Source organism: Pleuronectes platessa, chromosome 2, assembly GCF_947347685.1.
Source record: "Pleuronectes platessa chromosome 2, fPlePla1.1, whole genome shotgun sequence".
NCBI classification, from domain to species: domain Eukaryota; kingdom Metazoa; phylum Chordata; class Actinopteri; order Pleuronectiformes; family Pleuronectidae; genus Pleuronectes; species Pleuronectes platessa.
This window is the reverse complement of record NC_070627.1, coordinates 1,712,060-1,729,618: the sequence shown is the minus strand read 5'-3', so window position 1 is coordinate 1,729,618 and position 17,559 is coordinate 1,712,060. Positions and strand designations below refer to the sequence as shown.

The following is a 17,559-nucleotide window of genomic DNA, read 5'->3' as shown; positions in this document are numbered from 1 at the left end:
GTTTCAGGAGCTTTATCTTTTTCATTGAACTCAAAACTCCTCATTCATCTGCCTCCATCCTCTAACGGAGAGAGAGAAGGAGAAACTGGATTAAACAGCAGCAGGAAGAAGAGAAGAGGTGAAGTCCGGCTGCTCTGTTAAAAACACCATCAAGTCCACATGAGGTTTAACACCTGTCTGAGACGAGGCCCTTTCCTGCAGCGCACACTCACAGACTGTAACATCATTACATCTCACTCTCAGGGTGGAGCTCCTCCGTCCTGTCGGAGCAGCTCTGCACAGATCTGATGTTCACACCAGGAGACGGAGAGAATAACATGAAGGAGAAAAGAAGGAGCCAGATCACTTCTGTTTTTTCACTCAGCTCAGACGTGGACTCACTCACTTTCAGTCTCAGGATCTAATTTCAAGTCAAAGTCTTTTGGGCTCAGGTCCAGTGAACATTGAGCTTTTAGTTCCATCAAATCAGTGTGTGACTGTCTGCTGCATTCAGATGAAGCTAAGAAGCACATGTGACTGAAAGAAAAGATCTGAGTCACGTCCAGGCCTCGATCTAAAAACTATTTAAAGCTGTGATTAGTCAAAATCAGATTATAAAAAACAAATCAAATACCTGCAGCTGAAGAACAAGGAAAGACGCACAACCACTGAGGACGGATATCTCTGAGTGCAATTTGGTGCAGATCAAATAAAATCAGGATCTAGTACATGTGATTGTGGTTTCAGGTGTGTACTCTCGTTTCCTCCTTGTCACCTTTATTCTCAGACTCACCTGAGTTGTGTCTTTTCCCCCCCACAGTCGGTAATCATGGTGAAGGAGAACGTTCCCCGCTGGGTCCACCTGGACTCGGACGAGGGTCTGATCCATGTGAACGTCGGAGGCCTGAAGAGGAGCCTGTGCTCCACCACGCTGAAGAAGTTCCCAGACACCAGACTGGGAAAACTGCTGTCATGTGACTCCTCTGCAGGTGGGTCAGGGTTTCACACAAATGTCGGGATAAAATTGTCCTGAAATCTTGTGCAGTTTGTGTTTGTGAAGCAGCCGCAGCAGGTTGTCGGGTCCGACTCGTTCAAACAGGAACATGTGGGAAAATCCAGGCGAGGGGCGGAGCCTGTAGAGCAGCAGGAGGCCGGACACGACGTATAAACTCTTCTGTGAAAAGATCAGTGTTGTTGTTTTCAGCTCCTCCACACCGGCGTCGTCCCTCATCACCAGAAGATCTGGAATCTCCTCGTGTTTCCAAGTTGACGTCTTCGTCTTCTACGTGTCCGGCTCCTTTCTTCATCCTGAGATGTTTGTTTTTCCAGTTTCACGTCCGTCACATGTTACAGAGCTTTTCCAGCTGTTTTCTAACATCGACTCACTCATTAACTTCACAATGTTCACTTTCCTTCTTCACTTCACCAGAGACTCTTTCATTTACAGGCTGGTCTCATCACAATTTCGTAGGAAATGTTACTAAAAGTGAAGCACCAGAATTCGTATGAATTCCACTAAATTGTAAGTCAGTAGGCTTGGGACAAGTGACTAATGAGCTTCTCGCTCTTCGTGAAAACAAAAAACATGGCGGACATTCAACTAACCCTAACCCTAATATGAAAAATATATATGAAGTCTGCACCACGGTGATTCAGGAGAGTGACAGCTGCAGGAATAAGCTGTTCCTGAACCTGCTGGTCCGGGAACAGAGGACCCTGTAGCGCCTCCCAGAGGGGAGGAGGGTAAACAGTCTTATACTGGGTTGTGAGAAATTGGGTTGTTAATGAACAAAGGTGTCTCTAACTTGGTCCAAAGTCCAAATATGATTGTGTATAAAGCAAACATACATATTTTAGTACAATATCTTACGAACCGTTCCATGAGACCACGTTGTCATGTAACACTTGAATATCTCTACTAATGTTTATCAATCCTCATTTGCACCTTTTTTAGTCTGCATTGTTTTTATTCTTGTTTAGTTTACGATTCCATTGTTTTATTTTCTTTATTTCTTTATATTTATTTGCTGCTTTTTGCTCAGTTTATATCTTCCAGTGTTTCATTTCTTTGCCGCCTCAGGACTCAGTTCTGTTCCCTCTCATGTTCTGGAAAGACAATAAATCTCCTTGAATCTTTTCTCCTTTCTCGCTAAATAATTACATTTTTCATTTATCCTACAAATAACTTGAATCCTTCTTTCCGCTCCTTCCTCTCGTAGGTGTGTGACGACTACGACGTGCAGCAGAAGGAGTTTTATTTTGACAGGAATCCCGGCCTGTTCCCGTACGTCCTCCACTTCTACCAGACGGGGAAGCTTCACATCATGGACGAGCTGTGCGTCTTCTCCTTCAGGTCCGTGTCTCTGTCCTCGTGTCTCACATGCAAACCTCACAACACGTACAACACAGGTAGAAGCTGAAGATTCTGAGAGGGGAAATGTGTTGTGTTGTTCTGCCGACAATGTTTGTGTTGTTATTTTCAGCAGATGGAGTCACAACCCCATTCAAACGCATGAATAACGAGTGTAGGGGGAAGTTTCCTACCTGCTGGTGAAGTCACATGATTTCAGCTCCAGGCCTAACGACCTCTGACACCGAGGGAGGAGTTGGAAAAAATCTGAGTTCTTCTCTCTCTGAGAAATGTGGGAAAAGTTTGGTTCCAGTGACGGGAGAGAAAGTTCTCTTCTCACGGGACAGTGGATGAAGTGTGTTGGAGTTGTCTCTGTCTCGTCCTGACATCGTCTCTCTGTGGTTTTCCCCCAGTCAGGAGATTGAGTACTGGGGCATCAATGGTTTCTTCCTGGACAGCTGCTGTAGTTACCGCTACCACGACCGCAAACTGGAGAGCAGCCGCCATCGCAGCTGGGACGACGAGAGCGACGTCAGCAGCATCGACACGTCTGTGGACGAGATCTCGGACATGAACAGGTGACACAGAAAGACTGTCCTCGTCCTCGCGTCGCGACTCAGGTGTGTTCTTCATTTCATCTCCTGGTGTCCGTCCTCAGAGACATGCAGCACTTCCAGGTGGTGCGCTGTGGGAACTTCAGGAGGTGTCTGTGGCTGACTGAATATAACATAATCCTAATGATGTTTTCACAAGTTTCATCTAAACTGTACAAATTAATGTTTTCCTTACCCTAGAATGGGCCTTTATATTTAAATACCTTATATTAAATGATTGTTGTGTTTCATCCTGTGAGTCCTCATCTTCACCTTGATATGACTGTTTGTTCTCTGCTGTTTTAATCATTGTTTTCATTCCTCCCACGTTTTGTTTTATTTCATATAGATGATCCTTTTCCTCCCTCATTGTTTTTCCAGTCAGTCATGATGTTGCTTCTCATTCCTGCTTTAGCTGGTTCTCACTGAAAGCTTCCTCTGTGACTCTCTCCTGTTTTAAAGATTGTTTTGTCCATTTCATTGCCCTCGATGCTCAGTGAGCTGGGATCCACATGAACCAGACTTCTGTGTGTGATGTCGCCTGAATAGTTTCTGGTGTGTTTCATTCAGTGTATCTGCTCTGCTGTGGGATGACTGTAGTGATACCAATGCTCATTAATCTGGTTTTGCTCTGTCCACTGTGATGCCATTGCTATTGCCAACGTCTCAATAATATATACTGTGATCTGCTGTTCTTTCCTTTATATTTATATTTAATTCTGGTACAACAAACACAGTCTTTTCATTCGTTGGCTCCTTTGATCCATCTCTATACTGGGAACAGAGTATTATGTGTAGTCCTTCACCTTCCCTCCTGCTACGGGAACTCATAGTATCGCCAGATTTCAACACACAGGAATACATGCATCTGAATACACTGGCATTTCATTTCCTAAATTTTACAATTGGTTTAAAGTTAATTAGTAATTATAGTTCAAACACCACAAGGCAATGCACAAGGACGTTTGTATAGAATCCCTGTGTTTTCTATGAAATATCGTTAACAGTTTCCTCAGAGACTTAAAGATGCTCTGCTCTTCATCGACTTCTTCATACTGTAAATGTCTCATTCACTTTTCTTCTGCTGGTTTCCATTATGTCAAACTGGTGATTTTGTTATTTTACCTGCACCAAAGACGAGATGTTTCCACCAGTTTGTTTGAAGAGGAAAGAAAAGCTGAGTCATGATTCCAGTGAAGTCGGTGGAAGGATGTTTATTGAGCATTAAAGCAGAGACAAGTAGAAACAGAACTTTTCTCTCTGAGATGTTTTTATTCTCGTTAGTTCATCTGGTTTGTCACAGAGGAAATGATCCATGTGTTTGACTCATAGACTGAATATAAAGGCTTTGACTGGGATATGCTGCTGTTATACTGCAGCGCCACCTGTGGGTCAAAAGTAGAAAAGCCACCACCGCTCTGCACCTGATGCAGAAATGAAAACGTCCCATTTTTAAGTCCAGAGTTTTGATCTTTTGTGTCAAAGACAAAACTCTGATTTTAAACTCAAAGTGATTTCAATGTGTTGAACTTTGTGTTGAACTAAATCAAATTGTGACGTGAATCCAGGAACTTTAAGATCATAAACAAACATATACACAGAATGTGGTTCTACACACATGGAGACACACTGAGGGACAAAGGTGGACAATAATAAAGACAAACTTAAAGACACTGGATGTGACTCTTTATAGAGGGTTTATATATTCTGCTTGTGTTGTGTCATTTCAATAAACACATTCTTCATGTGAATAAACACAATCGGGGCAAGAAGGTTGCTGGTTTGAATCCGGTTCAGATGCGGTCTTCCTGTGTGGAGTCTGCATGTTCTCCCCGTGTTTTCTCCAGGTGCTCCGGCTTCATCTCACAAACACATGCAGATTAGTGGTTGTGTAGATTGGAGACTACACACAAGCTGCTGCTGCTTCAGCCTCTGGATCCTCAGGACACAGCTCAGCCTCCGTCCACACACACTGTCCTCTTCACACTGTCCTCTTCACACTCACCTCCACCTGTTGAGAGAAGAAGACATCAGTGTCACAGAGACTCACTTCATCAGCTGTGACTCAGTGATGCAGCTCATCCAGTAGAAAGAGCAGCAGGGACTTCAGTCCTGTTCAGAGGTGGAGCAGCTTCCTCTCTGCTTCATGTTCACGTGTTGGAATGAGCACGCTAAGAGCTCAGTGTGTGTCCTCTGCATGTCAAAGTGCAGAGTGGACACCTGAGAGGTGGATTTACTGCTGTTACAGGTGAAGCCATGTTTCACTGTGTGTTGATGAACATCTGCTTCTGACAAACTGGGACCAGAGGAGACAGATGGACCTCAGCAGAGGTTCTGCTCTGTATAAAGAGCTCCTGGTTACCATGTGATGAGGAGAGGCGTCAGTCCCACTGATCTCAGAGCTGTGACAAAGATCCACCAGATCAGTTCTTCACTGATGAAGTGAGAGAACAAACTGTCTCAGATCAGATGAAGACGACACCGTCTCTGTCCCTCGTGTGAAGCTGTCAGCTGTGGTCCAGCTTCACTTCCTGTTCACATGAAAACAACAACAACTGTCGTCTTCACGTCAACTCAATCACATGATCCCAAGCAGCTTGTGGCTCGTCTGATTGGCCGACTGTTGTCTCTCTGTGTCTCTGTCCAATCCTGACGTCTGTCCTCATTGTCCTCTCACAGCTTCACTGAGGAAACACTGAGGCCTGAACTATGAAGACACTTCAACATGTCCAGGAGATCTTTCTGAGATCAGCTCAACTGAACCTGACAGACACAGTCAGGCTAAGTGGTCACATGATGCTGGTTATCAACTCGTTAAGTTAACTCAGGTTTTCCTCATCGAGATCTGATCATGCACATAAAAGGGGCGGGGTCTACTGTGTGTGACCAATCACAGACATGGACAGTTTGACTGACAGCAGAGCCTCATATTTCACAACCAGGATCAAACTGTTCTATAATAAAAATCAGAGGAGAACAAACACATGATCCAGAATAAAAGAAACTTAGTCACAGCTGCTAAATGCAGGAAGAACAGCTGGTAAAACATCTGGATCATGTCAATGTGTAAGTTACAGCGCCCCCTGGTGGCATCTGGTAAAAATATATTACTTGACCACGACATAATAATGTACGTGAACGAGATAAATAACTCAAGGCCACGAGATCTGAATCTGTTGTTTACTAACAAGACGAGTGGAAGAGAAGAAGACACACACTGTCTCACTGACTCTGAGGACAAACACTGTCTCTGAGGACACACACTGTCTCACTGTCTCTGAGGACAAACACTGTCTCTAAGGACACACATTGTCTCACTGACTCCGAGGACAAACACTGTCTCTAAGGACACACATTGTCTCACTGACTCTGAGGAGGTAATTTGGTGTTTTGGGACAGGATGAGTCTGGAGACATTGAGATGTTCTGGGTGAGTTAGAGATCAACTGAACCAACCAGACGTTGATTTAAACTTCCCTTATCCGTCCCTTTAAGGAGAGTGTGCACCACACAACAGTGTAGAGTCACTGTGGTCAGTGGGCGGAGCTTCTATACGGGTTGATCTCCAACTTAACCTGGAGCAGGTTAGCCGTTCAGCAGAAGTTACCATGGTGATTTATCTCGTTATGAAGTGGACGAGCTTCGTAGAACTGAAAAAACTAAACCTGAAGTTAACCTGATAACCACAAATCCTGCTTGGTAGCACAGACCCTGGATCTGTGATCCTGACTGTGTTTAGTAAATTACTGATGAAAGCAGCGTGGACTGACTCCAACCATCTACTGACCTCAGAGTCTTCAGTCGACAGGTTGGACTCTGCTGTAGATCAAGCAGCTCCTTCACTCCTGAGTCCTGCAGGTCGTTTAGTCTCAGATCCAGTTTTCTCAGATGAGAGGGGTTTGACCCCAGAGCTGAAGCCAGAGAAGAACAGCTGATCTCTGACAGTCTGCAGCTACTCAACCTGAATAAAGAATAAGACTTAACTGTAAATCAAACTGAGTTCATGTGTGAAAATAACAGACACATATTCATGTCAGCACAGACTCATAACATGGAAGATAAATATGAAATCAGAAATGTTGGACTAAAAACGAGTCCTGATTCAGTACAAATAGATTATTTGGACCCGGTCTCTGTCCTGCAGATCCGTTTAGGAACTCCAGAACTAAACTCATTGTTTTAACAAGTAGCTGAATATTTAAAATGTCACAGATTAATTAATGAATGGATTCAAGCTATGTATGAAGAGGAATTATGTTAAATTAGAATTAAATGAGATAAATTGTGTATAAATGCTGTTTTATAGATATGAGATCTACAAAAGTCAGTCAGTGAACTGACCTCAGAGTCTCCAGTCGACAGGTTGGACTCTGTAGAAAACCACACAGCTCCTTCACTCCTGAGTCCTGCAGGTTGTTTTCACTCAGATCCAGTTCTCTCAGATGAGAGGGGTTTGACCTCAGAGCTGAAGCCAGAGAAGAACAGCTGATCTCTGACAGTCTGCAGTTATTCAACCTGGATAAAGAATAAAACTTAACTGTAAATTAAACTGAGTTCATGTGTGAAAAGAACAGACACACATTCATGTGAGTACAGACTCATAACATGGAAGATAAATATGAAATCAGACATGTTGGACTAAAAACGAGTCCTGATTCAGTACAAATAGATAATTTGGGCCCGGTGTCTGTCCTGCAGATCAGTTTAGGAAATCCAGAACTAAACTCAGTGTTTTAACAAGTAGCTGAATAATTAAAATGTCACAGATTAATTAAGGAATAGATTCATGTTATGTATGATGAGGAATTATGTTAAATTAGAATTCAATGAGATAAATGCTGTTTTATAGATCTGAGATCTACAAAAGTCAGTCAGTGAACTGACCTCAGGGTCTCCAGTCGACAGGTTGGACTCTGTAGAAAACCACACAGCTCCTTCACTCCTGAGTCCTGCAGATTGTTGTTACTCAGATCCAGTTCTCTCAGATGAGAGGGGTTTGACCTCAGAGCTGAAGCCAGAGAAAAACAGCTGATCTCTGTCAGTCTGCAGCTCCCTAACCTGGATAATGAAATATGAATATTTATTTATCTAGGTTCAGTTATACAACCTGGATAAAGAATAAAACTTAACTGTAAATTAAACTGAGTTCATGTGTGAAAATAAAGGACTTTGACTAAACATCACTGTCTCTGTTTTCAGACCTGAAGTCTGAGTCAAGTTGTTCTGGACATTTTCGGGAACTTTTCCTGCAGCCTTCTAATAAAGTTTCTGAGTGAGTCCATGTGAGAATAGAGCAGGTGAATGTCCAGAGGATTCACAGAGAGCGAGTGGACGTGTTGAGGAAACAAACACGTTACAGACGTGAAACTGGAAGAACACAAATATCTCAGGATGAAGAAGAGGAGCCGTACACGTAGAAGACTAAGACGTCAACTTTGAAACACAAGGAGATTCCAAAGCTATTGGTGATGAGGGCCGACGCCGGTGTGGATGAGCTGTAAACAACAACACTGATCTTTCCACAGCAGGATTTATACGTCATGTCCCGCCTCCTGCTGCTCTACAGGCTCCGCCTCCTGCTGCTCCACACGTTCTTCATATGTGAAAGTCAAAGTCGAGAAAATATCCAGACACTATTTTACAGAGTTCCTGACTGAAAACAGCTTGAAAGTCCTCGTGTCCTCGGGGCTCAGTTGTTTGTAATATGTAACTTCACCACTAGATGTCTCTAAATATCTTGCTGGACATGTTCAGGAGTCGTACACGTGAACAAGTGGACTACGTTCACATGTACGACACCTGGAGACGTCACTAACTCCTTCACAGTGAACCTGTAACTTAACATAACTTAACGTAACCATGGTTTTCATGGAGATATGTGTTTTGGCTCCGCCCCTCATCTGAATGTTCCCACATGTTCCTGTTGCTGTGAACGAGTCGGACCCGGACAATCTCCTGCTGCTGCTTCAGCTCCAGAAAATGTCTGATCCATTTGTCAGAACATGTTCCACAGTTGATGTGTGAAAGGGCGAGCAGTTCTATGATCATGTTTTCTTGAAGTGGAGATGATCTGAGCAGCAGTTGGACCAGTTGAAAGTGGTGCAGGGAGCCTGAGGAACACGTGTGTACAGGGCGGGACAGAGATCTAGTGGTGAAAAGATAAAGGCATGGACGACCCTGTGTAAGTCCTAAAACCAGAGGAAGGGTTTCATGTTGGAAATGAACCCAAAGTGGAAGAAACACTTGATTCCTTTTATTTTAAAAATAAAAGGAATCAAATGTAATCAACTTGGACTCTGGACCCTGAGCCCAGTCCCAGAACACCACCGAGCACGCTGTCATGTGGTCAGTCCACAGGACCACCGGGACAAGTCCTGGTTGGCTTCCACAGAAACATTACATGTACACATTGTCCAGCATTGGATTGTTTCTCTGTCAGTAAAACTTCAGTCACATTGAGCCTGACTCGGTCCTCAGCGCTTATTCTACTAACATCTCTCAGCTCAGTATCAGTGTTCACTGTTAGGAACACATGTTCTGACCTTTGACCTTAAAGCTCCAGTGTGGAGGATTCAGGTCAAAGGATCATCTGCAAGACGGCACTTCACCACTAGATGTCACTACATTCAACACACTGAACCTTTAACATTAAAACATGATATCTGACCTGAGAGTCTCCAGTCCACAGGTTGGACTCTGTAGAAATCCACACAGCTCCTTCACTCCTGAGTCCTGCAGGTTGTTTCCTCTCAGATCCAGTTCTCTCAGATGAGACGGGTTTGACCTCAGACCTGAAGCCAGAGAAGAACAGCTGATCTCTGACAGACTGCAGTTCTCCAACCTGGATAAAGAAATATGAATATTAGAATGTGTCCTCCTGTTGTTGTGGATCGTCATCATGTCAACACAGACTCTCAACATGCTGCTGACCTCAGTCCAGTCTATGACCTGAAGATAAATATCAGATCAGACATGTTGGACCATTGTTTCATTCATCAGCTTCTTCTCTGTGTGTTGGTCAGTGAGCAGGTTTGTGTATTAAACACTGTTTAAATTAGGGATGGCTCCTGACAGTCACTTCCTGTTTGTTTCTATTCTTATCAACTGTCCAACGTGTTTCAATAAGAATGTGTCTTTGTGACGGGGTCTCTCTTAAGAGTTCAAAAGAGTGTGAAAACACAGGCGTAGTCAAAAAATGTTGTTTCCAATTTATTTTCAGCCGGCTCTCCAAGGTGCTCTCGTGGACATTTACAAAAATACTCAAAAACAAAATACTTTTAAAACAAATTGACAGGAAAACCTCTTGTCCAATGCTCTCTTGAGCTCTGATGTTACCTTCTCTGTAACTGCATTCAGACTCCCCCTCAAGGGCTTTGAGCTGCCCATTTACTAGTTAACTAGTGCTTGGGAGAGGCGGTGGACTAGTGAGAGAAAAATTGGACTATGGGCAGAAAATCAGGCTGGATGGTCTCTGGTTCGACTCCACGGAGTGACAACCAAAAAAACATACCTGGATTGACAACACCTGGATCTGTCCAAAAAAGTCCAAGAGGACTCTCCCTACCCCAACTGTATAAGTGCCCCTGAGCAAGGCATCTTACTCCCCCAACATCTGCTCCCTGGGCGCCGTGCATGGCTGCCCACTGCTCTGTGTGTCCTCCTGTGTTCACCAGCAGAGGACAAATTTCCCCCCATTTGCACCACAGTGTGTCTGTGCATGTGTGTGGGATTAATAAATGTATCTTATCTTATCGTATCTCTTATCTGGAACAAAAATTAAGGGTTTACAATGACCTCTTTACATGTCACCAAATAAATCATCTTTAAACAAATCACATGACTAACCCTAATCCTAATCCAAATGGTATCAACCAGTACAACTCTTATTAATCATCTTTAAAAAAAAAAAAAAATGGAAGCTTTTTAACCAAACAGGAAGTTGTGTCCGGTTTGTTCTGCCCAGCTTTAGGCTGACGGCGCGCTGATCCACTGAGCCGTCTCTAACTGCTGGTAAGTGACTGTGTGTGTGTGTGTGTAAGCCAGATGCGGAGCTGATGCGTGTGCACCCTCGGTAGCCCCACAGATAAACAGATTAGATGATGGTTAGATATTGATCAACCAGGAACTGTAACAGGAAACGTGAAAATGTTTGTCGTCGTGTGTGTAGCTGTGTGTGACTGTGTGTGCGTGTGTGTGAAGACCGCTGGCGGTCAGTGACGGAGCCGCTCACAGTCTTATTTTGAAAACCTGAGGAGGACGAGTGCTCGGCCTCAGTCCAGATGTTATATATACTATATTTACTGACACTTTCTTAGTGATCAGGAGCAGGTGAGTGCAGATGAATGGAGTTGATGAGGTGGACGTGACTGACAGGCTGGGGGAGTGACAGATGACTGATGGACAGTGAGCAGAGCAGAACTGAGACAATTTAAATAAATAATGACCCAATAAGAAAGAAAATCTGAAAAGTGAAGAAGGATTTAAGGACCTCAGAGTCTCCAGTCGACAGGTTGGACTCTCCAGTCCAGAACACAGCAGCTTCACTCCTGAATCCCGCAGAATGTTGTGACTCAGATCCAGTTCTCTCAGATGTGATGGGTCTGACTTCAGAGCTGAGGCCACGACTTCACAGTGAGTCTCTGAGAGTACACAACCACCGAGTCTATAATTAAAGAAAATATCAAAATTGTGAGAATTAAATCAGAAATAACAACATTCATGCAAAACGTGAGCAACCCTGGTAAATCCACTTTTTGTTAAAAATGCCTCAAGAGAATCCTTTCAGATTTGGTACAATCATTCATTCAGACTAACAGAGGAACTTATTAGTAGTTTGACAAGAAAGAAGAATAAACTTTATTTCATATTTCAGTTTAAAGGAACTGTCAGTGATTCTCATCCAAAACACTTATTCAGTGATCGTATTCTCACACTGTGTTAGCTGCACACACACACACGCACACACAAGCTGGAGAACCCAGAGAAAACCCTGCAGACACCAGCAGAACCTCCTCCTCACAGAAAGGCTGCACTAACAGTGTTGACCACTGCAACACCATGCTGCCCAAAACAATGAGGATCATTTAACACTGAGTGTAGTTGAAGAACGACTCATCTCCACTGATTGAACATGTTATTGATCATGTCTGGACTCACAGAGCCTTCCTGCAGTTCCTCACAGCTGGGATCAGTCTCTGTTGACCCTCGTATGATGTGTTGAACTTCTTCAGGTCCAACTCATCCAGAACCTCCTCTGACATCTGCAGCATGTAGGCCAGAGCTGAGCAGTGGATCCCAGAGAGTTTCTCCTCTGATCTGTTCTCTGACGTCAGGAACTGTATCATCTGCTGATGAACTGAATTGTCGTTCATCTCAGTCAGACAGTGGAAGATGTTGATGCTTCTGTCAGGAGAAATGTCATCACTCCTCATCTTCTTCAGGTTGTTGATGACTCTCTGGATGATCTCTGGATTGTTCTCTGTCCGACCCAGCAGGCCTCCTAAGACTCTCTGGTTGGACTTCAGACTGAGGCCGTGAAGGAAGCGAACAAACAGGTCCAGATGACCATTTGTACTGGTGAGGGATTTCTTCATGATTCTCTTCAGGAGGTCATTCAGGGAGAAGGTACTGTCTGTGTTCTGACATGTTCCCAAGAAGTTGTTGAGTTCTTCTGTGTTCTTCTTGGTGTAACAGTGGAACATGTAGACTGCAGCCAGAAACTCCTGAACGCTCAGATGAACAAAGCAGTAGACTGATTTCTGGAAGATCACACACTCTCTTCTGAAGATCTCAGTACAAACTCCTGAGTACACAGAGGCCTCTGTGACATTAAGACCACACCGCTCCAGGTCTTCTTGGTAGAACATGATGTTTCCTTCCTCCAGATGTTTAAGTGCCAGCCTCCCCAGCTTCAGGAAAACGTCCCTGTCAGCCTCCGTCAGCTGCTGTGGAGTCGTCTCATGTCCCTCACCGTACTTGTTGTTCTTCCTCTTTGTCTGAACCAGCAGGAAGTGTGAGTAAAGGTCAGTCAGGGTCTTGGGCAGCTCTCCTCTCTGGTCTGTGGTCAACATGTGCTCCAGAACTGTAGCACTGATCCAGCAGAAGACTGGGATTTGACACATGATGTGGAGGCTCCTGGAGGTCTTGATGTGTGAGATGATTCTGCTGCACAGCTCTTCATCACTGAATCTCCTCCTGAAGTACTCGTCCTTCTGGGCGTCAGTGAAGCCTCGTACTTCTGTGACCCTGTCAACACATGCAGGAGGGATCTGATTGGCTGCCGCAGGTCTGGAGGTTATCCAGACGAGAGCCGAGGGAAGCAGATTCCCCCGGATGAGGTTTGTCAGCAGCACGTTGACTGATGACCTCTGTGTGACCTCAGACACAAGCTCCCTGTGGTTGAAGTCCAGAGAAGGTCTGCTTTCATCCAGGCCGTCAAAGATGAACAAAGGTTTACAGACAGCGAGCGTCTCTCCAGTGAGCTTCTGTAACGCTGGATGGAAAACATGGAGCAGCGTGAGAAGACTGTGCTGCTGGTCCTTCACCAGGTTCAGCTCCCTGAACGAAAGCACAGCCAGCAGACCCACATCCTGGTTCTCTAAACCCTCTGCCCAGTCCAGAGTGAACTTCTGCACCGAGAAGGTTTTTCCAACGCCAGCGACGCCGTTGGTCAGGACGACTCTGATGCTGCTCTGCTGGTCAGTGGTGGCTTTAAAGATGTCGTGGACCTTGATGGGAGTGTCCTGGAGGATCTTCTTCTTGGAAGCCGTCTCAAGCTGCCTCACCTCATGTTCAGTATTAACCTCTTCACTCTGTCCCTCTGTGATGTAGAGCTCAGTGTAGATCCTGTTGAGGAGGGTTCTACTTCCTGTTTCATCACTTCCTTCAGTCACATGTTCACATCTCTTCCTCAGACTGAGCTTATGTTCATCTGAAACCTCCTGCAGACCACGATCTGCTGAAAGACAAGAAACAATGTGAGAGACAGAGAATCTGAGAATCTGCTGATTGTTTTCATCAGATACAGAAAAACTACAGAAAATAAAAGCTTTTTAACTTTGTGCTTTTCTAACGATGTTAAATGTTGATGCTGTATGAAGGAACAAAATAAAACCACATGTGCTGTTGTCAGAAGTGAAGACATCAGCAGACACATGTACAGTGCTGCTCTGACCGGCTGTCTGACCTCCAGCTCCTGTTCTGGATCTTTTTCCACACTGGGGACAGGAGGAGTCTCCTGAAGAACCAGACTGGTCCCAGTATGAGGTGATGCACCGTCTGCAGAACCAGTGTCCACAGCTGGTGGAGACTGGATCCTTCAGGACGTCCTGACACGAAGCACAGCAGGACGACTGCTCCTCCTCAGAAACATGACTCCTCTTCCTCTTCCTGTGAAGACATGTCCTGATAACTCACATGTCACAGTCACAGGTTGTCATCACTTCTGTCAAGGAGGTTTTGTTTTCACCCAGTATGTTTGTGTGTTGGTTGGTTCGTTAGTGGGATTATAAAAAACAACCGATTACCAGTGAACTTGGTGGAAGGTTGTGGTCTGTGAACCAGAGGGGGGGGGGGGGTCCTCTTTCACAGACATGTTCAGAGGACTGATGTTTACCAGTGTGTGGAATTTGGTGCAGATCCAAATCAAAATGAGTCTCTAGTGGATTTCAAAGTGGTTTCATAAGGAGCGTGTTGGTTCTTGGTGGAGGTCTGAGCTCTTTGAGTGATTCTGAGAGATTAGTCACCAACTTCAATGAAGCTGTGTCCTAATGCAGGGGCCACACTAGAGGAAACTAGATCCTCTTCAGAGCAGGTCCCAGTAGAAACTGTCTCTTACTCTGTGTGTGAGGGTCCAGGTTCATTACTGAAGGTTGGAGGAAGTTCTTTGGACCAGTCACTCTTCAGAGACAGACAGCTGGACCCTGGAGACTCTGCTCTCAGTCTGTGGTCCTGACCTCTGCAAACACAAACATGTTTTTATTCAGAACACATCATTCACTGGTTCCTTCTCTGAGGATTCAGTTTGGAGCTTCACATGTTTGTAGCAGGTATCTTACTTTGTGTGTGAGGGTCCAGGCTCATTACTGAAGAATAGAGGAGGATCCATGGACATGTCACTCTTCAGAGACAAACAGCTGAACCCTGGAGACTCTGCTCTGTCCTCTTCCTCCTCATAACCACTCATCTTCAGTCTGAGAGGAAAAACATTGTGAGCTCAAACACACACAATGAAGCCAGGTAGTAAACTCAGTGTTTCTTCAAATAGAACAAACGCTCCTACACTGTGTCCCTGTTGTCACGGTAACCTGAGACAGTTGTAGGTTTAATGTGTTGGACTCAGCCAATCACAGCGTCGAGTCAAACTGTTGATTGACTGACAGAAGATCATACTGAATCTTCTTCTCTCTCAAGTCCACGTGTAGAAAACTGACCCAGAGTCTGTGACACTAAAATAATATGAATGAATAATATAAATGTAGCTGAACACTCACCAGCCTCAGACTTCACGTCTCCTCCGTCTGCTCCTTGAAGTTAGAACCAGTCTGAACACTTTCACATTCACTGGCGGCTCCTCCCCCTCTCTGCAGTTACTGGAAATCACATGACTCTGGGTGTGACGCATAGACTGTTTATATAACTGACTTTGTGACTGTGTGTGTGTGTGTTTGTGTGTGTGTGTGTGACAGTCTGTGTGTTTGTGTTAAAATTCAAACTGCGTATTGTAATTTAACTCATGAAATATCTTTTAGAGACAATAATTATTAATAAATAATATAAACAAAGTTTCTGTTCATTATTATAGAAACAAGTAGATAGTACTTGTAGATGTAGTTAGAACAATCAATCAATCAATACAATTTTATTTGTATATAATATTAACATTAATATAATGTAACTGAACTCATGAAATATATTTTACAGACAATAATAATAATTAATCATCTGTGGTGTATGAAGTACTTGAAAGCCACACTTGAGTAAAAGTACAGATATCTTACCTGAAAGTGATTCAGGTAAAAGTTAAAGTCACCTGTAAGAAAAAGACTTGAGTCAAAATCTTCAAAGTCGCTCATATTAAATGTACTTAAGTATCAAAAGTAAAAGTACAAAAAAAAAAAAAAAAATGCAAAGTGCTTTTTATAGACTATACAGACACAAAACAAGCCAAAACTGTTCTCTTCAGGTTTTATTTCAACTGACTGAAAAACAGAAATATACATATACTGTATAATTTTACACATTTTGAGCCCCAGATGCTGAGGTTCAAATAGTAATGGACTAGTGCATCTGAACTTCAGGGACAACAAAGAACCAACACAACAGAATAAACAAGGGCCTAAGAACACTAATAGACCAAAGTATAACCACTACACAATTCTGTTAATATCACTAAACATGGACCTTTCACTTTCTAATCAGGAGCAGGAGTGATACACAAAGCCCCTTATGATAACTCAACAAAAGGAAACAAGTTCTAGGCACACTAATCGTATAGTTCCTCTTTTGTTAACAACCTACACTGTGCTATGAAAAAACTCTCTGGACACAGTCTAGTTCTGCTGCCACATTTCAGACAGAATAATAAAGAGTGAACCGAGCTCCTGCAGGAGCACCTGGATCATTCTAAAGGGAATAAATGGATGACGAATATGCTGGTGTTGATTAAGTCCCTCCCCTTTGTACACACCTAGCTACTCCCTATTGGATGGTTTAGGGAGATCCCCGGAGTCGGTCACGCCCCTGGCGGAGCGCCGAGAAGACGATCAAACTGGACTATACAGGAAGTAAAACTCGTAACAAAGATTCTGCAGGTGGACCTAAGGGAGGGATCATTTCCGGAAAAGCCCACTCGACCCCGGTCGACCAATGCAGCCCGACCATCTATGAGCCCGACCAACCTCCGTAGGGCATCGCGCTGCCCACCCCCCCCCCCCCCCCCCCCCCCCCCCCCCGACGGCAAACACGCAGTGGGGCCTCCGCATCTCCCGAGGCAGCGGGCACGCGAGAGAGAGTGCACTAACCTCCGCTGCTTCAGTAACGAGTCTGTTTGAGAATATAAGAAGTAGAAAGTACTGAAATTTGTACTTCGTTACTCTGTAAATAATATACATGTAGCTGAACACTCACCAGCCTCAGACTTCTCCTCCTCCGTCTGCTTCCTGTAGTTAGAACGAGTCTGACACTGGCTCCTCCTCCTCGGCAGTTACAGGAAATCACATTAATCTGGGTATGACTGTGTGACTGTGTGCGTGTGTTAAATTTCAAACTGCGTATTGTAACTTTGCTCATGAAATATCTGTTACAGATAATAATAATATAAACAGAGTTTCTCTTCATTACTATAGAAACAAGAACCAGCTGATCCACAAGGTTTTATAAAGATTGAAACTCAGGTGAAAGCTCATGTTCTGTTTATTCTGCTGTGAACAACAATGTTCAACTGCGTCACAAACGGAGTTACACTTCCTGAACCCCTTTCAAAGTAAAAGCACTCCAGTGTTTGACGCTTTGCTTGTCACAGACCGGAAGTTGCAGGTCTTCATCCCGTAGAGTCCTGACGTCCAGAGCCGGAGAGGATGAAGATTTCTCTTGAAGTCTTTTATCTTAACTCTGCAGTTTAATGTTTGACATCACGACT

At 44.1% G+C, this 17,559-nt stretch overlaps 1 protein-coding gene across 2 annotated transcripts; it reads right to left on the bottom strand.

The window, feature by feature from the left end:
• Positions 1 to 4,120: 4,120 nt before the first annotated feature.
• LOC128454924 (NACHT, LRR and PYD domains-containing protein 12) lies at positions 4,121 to 17,365 on the bottom strand. Of its 2 annotated transcripts, XM_053438525.1 has the most exons (13): positions 17,049 to 17,365; positions 15,920 to 15,951; positions 15,413 to 15,511; positions 14,978 to 15,112; positions 14,758 to 14,877; positions 14,107 to 14,309; positions 12,078 to 13,878; positions 11,410 to 11,583; positions 9,589 to 9,762; positions 7,806 to 7,979; positions 7,263 to 7,436; positions 6,709 to 6,882; positions 4,121 to 4,933 (listed from the first exon to the last, which is right to left on the bottom strand). In XM_053438525.1, exons 4-13 carry the CDS (start codon positions 15,103 to 15,105, stop codon positions 4,924 to 4,926), a joined length of 3,132 nt encoding a protein of 1,043 aa, XP_053294500.1. In that variant the 5' UTR covers positions 15,106 to 15,112; positions 15,413 to 15,511; positions 15,920 to 15,951; positions 17,049 to 17,365; the 3' UTR covers positions 4,121 to 4,923. The 2 variants fall into 2 exon arrangements, with proteins under 2 accessions (XP_053294500.1, XP_053294509.1); XM_053438534.1 differs by lacking the exon at positions 7,263 to 7,436.
• Between the last annotated feature and the right edge of the window lie 194 nt (positions 17,366 to 17,559).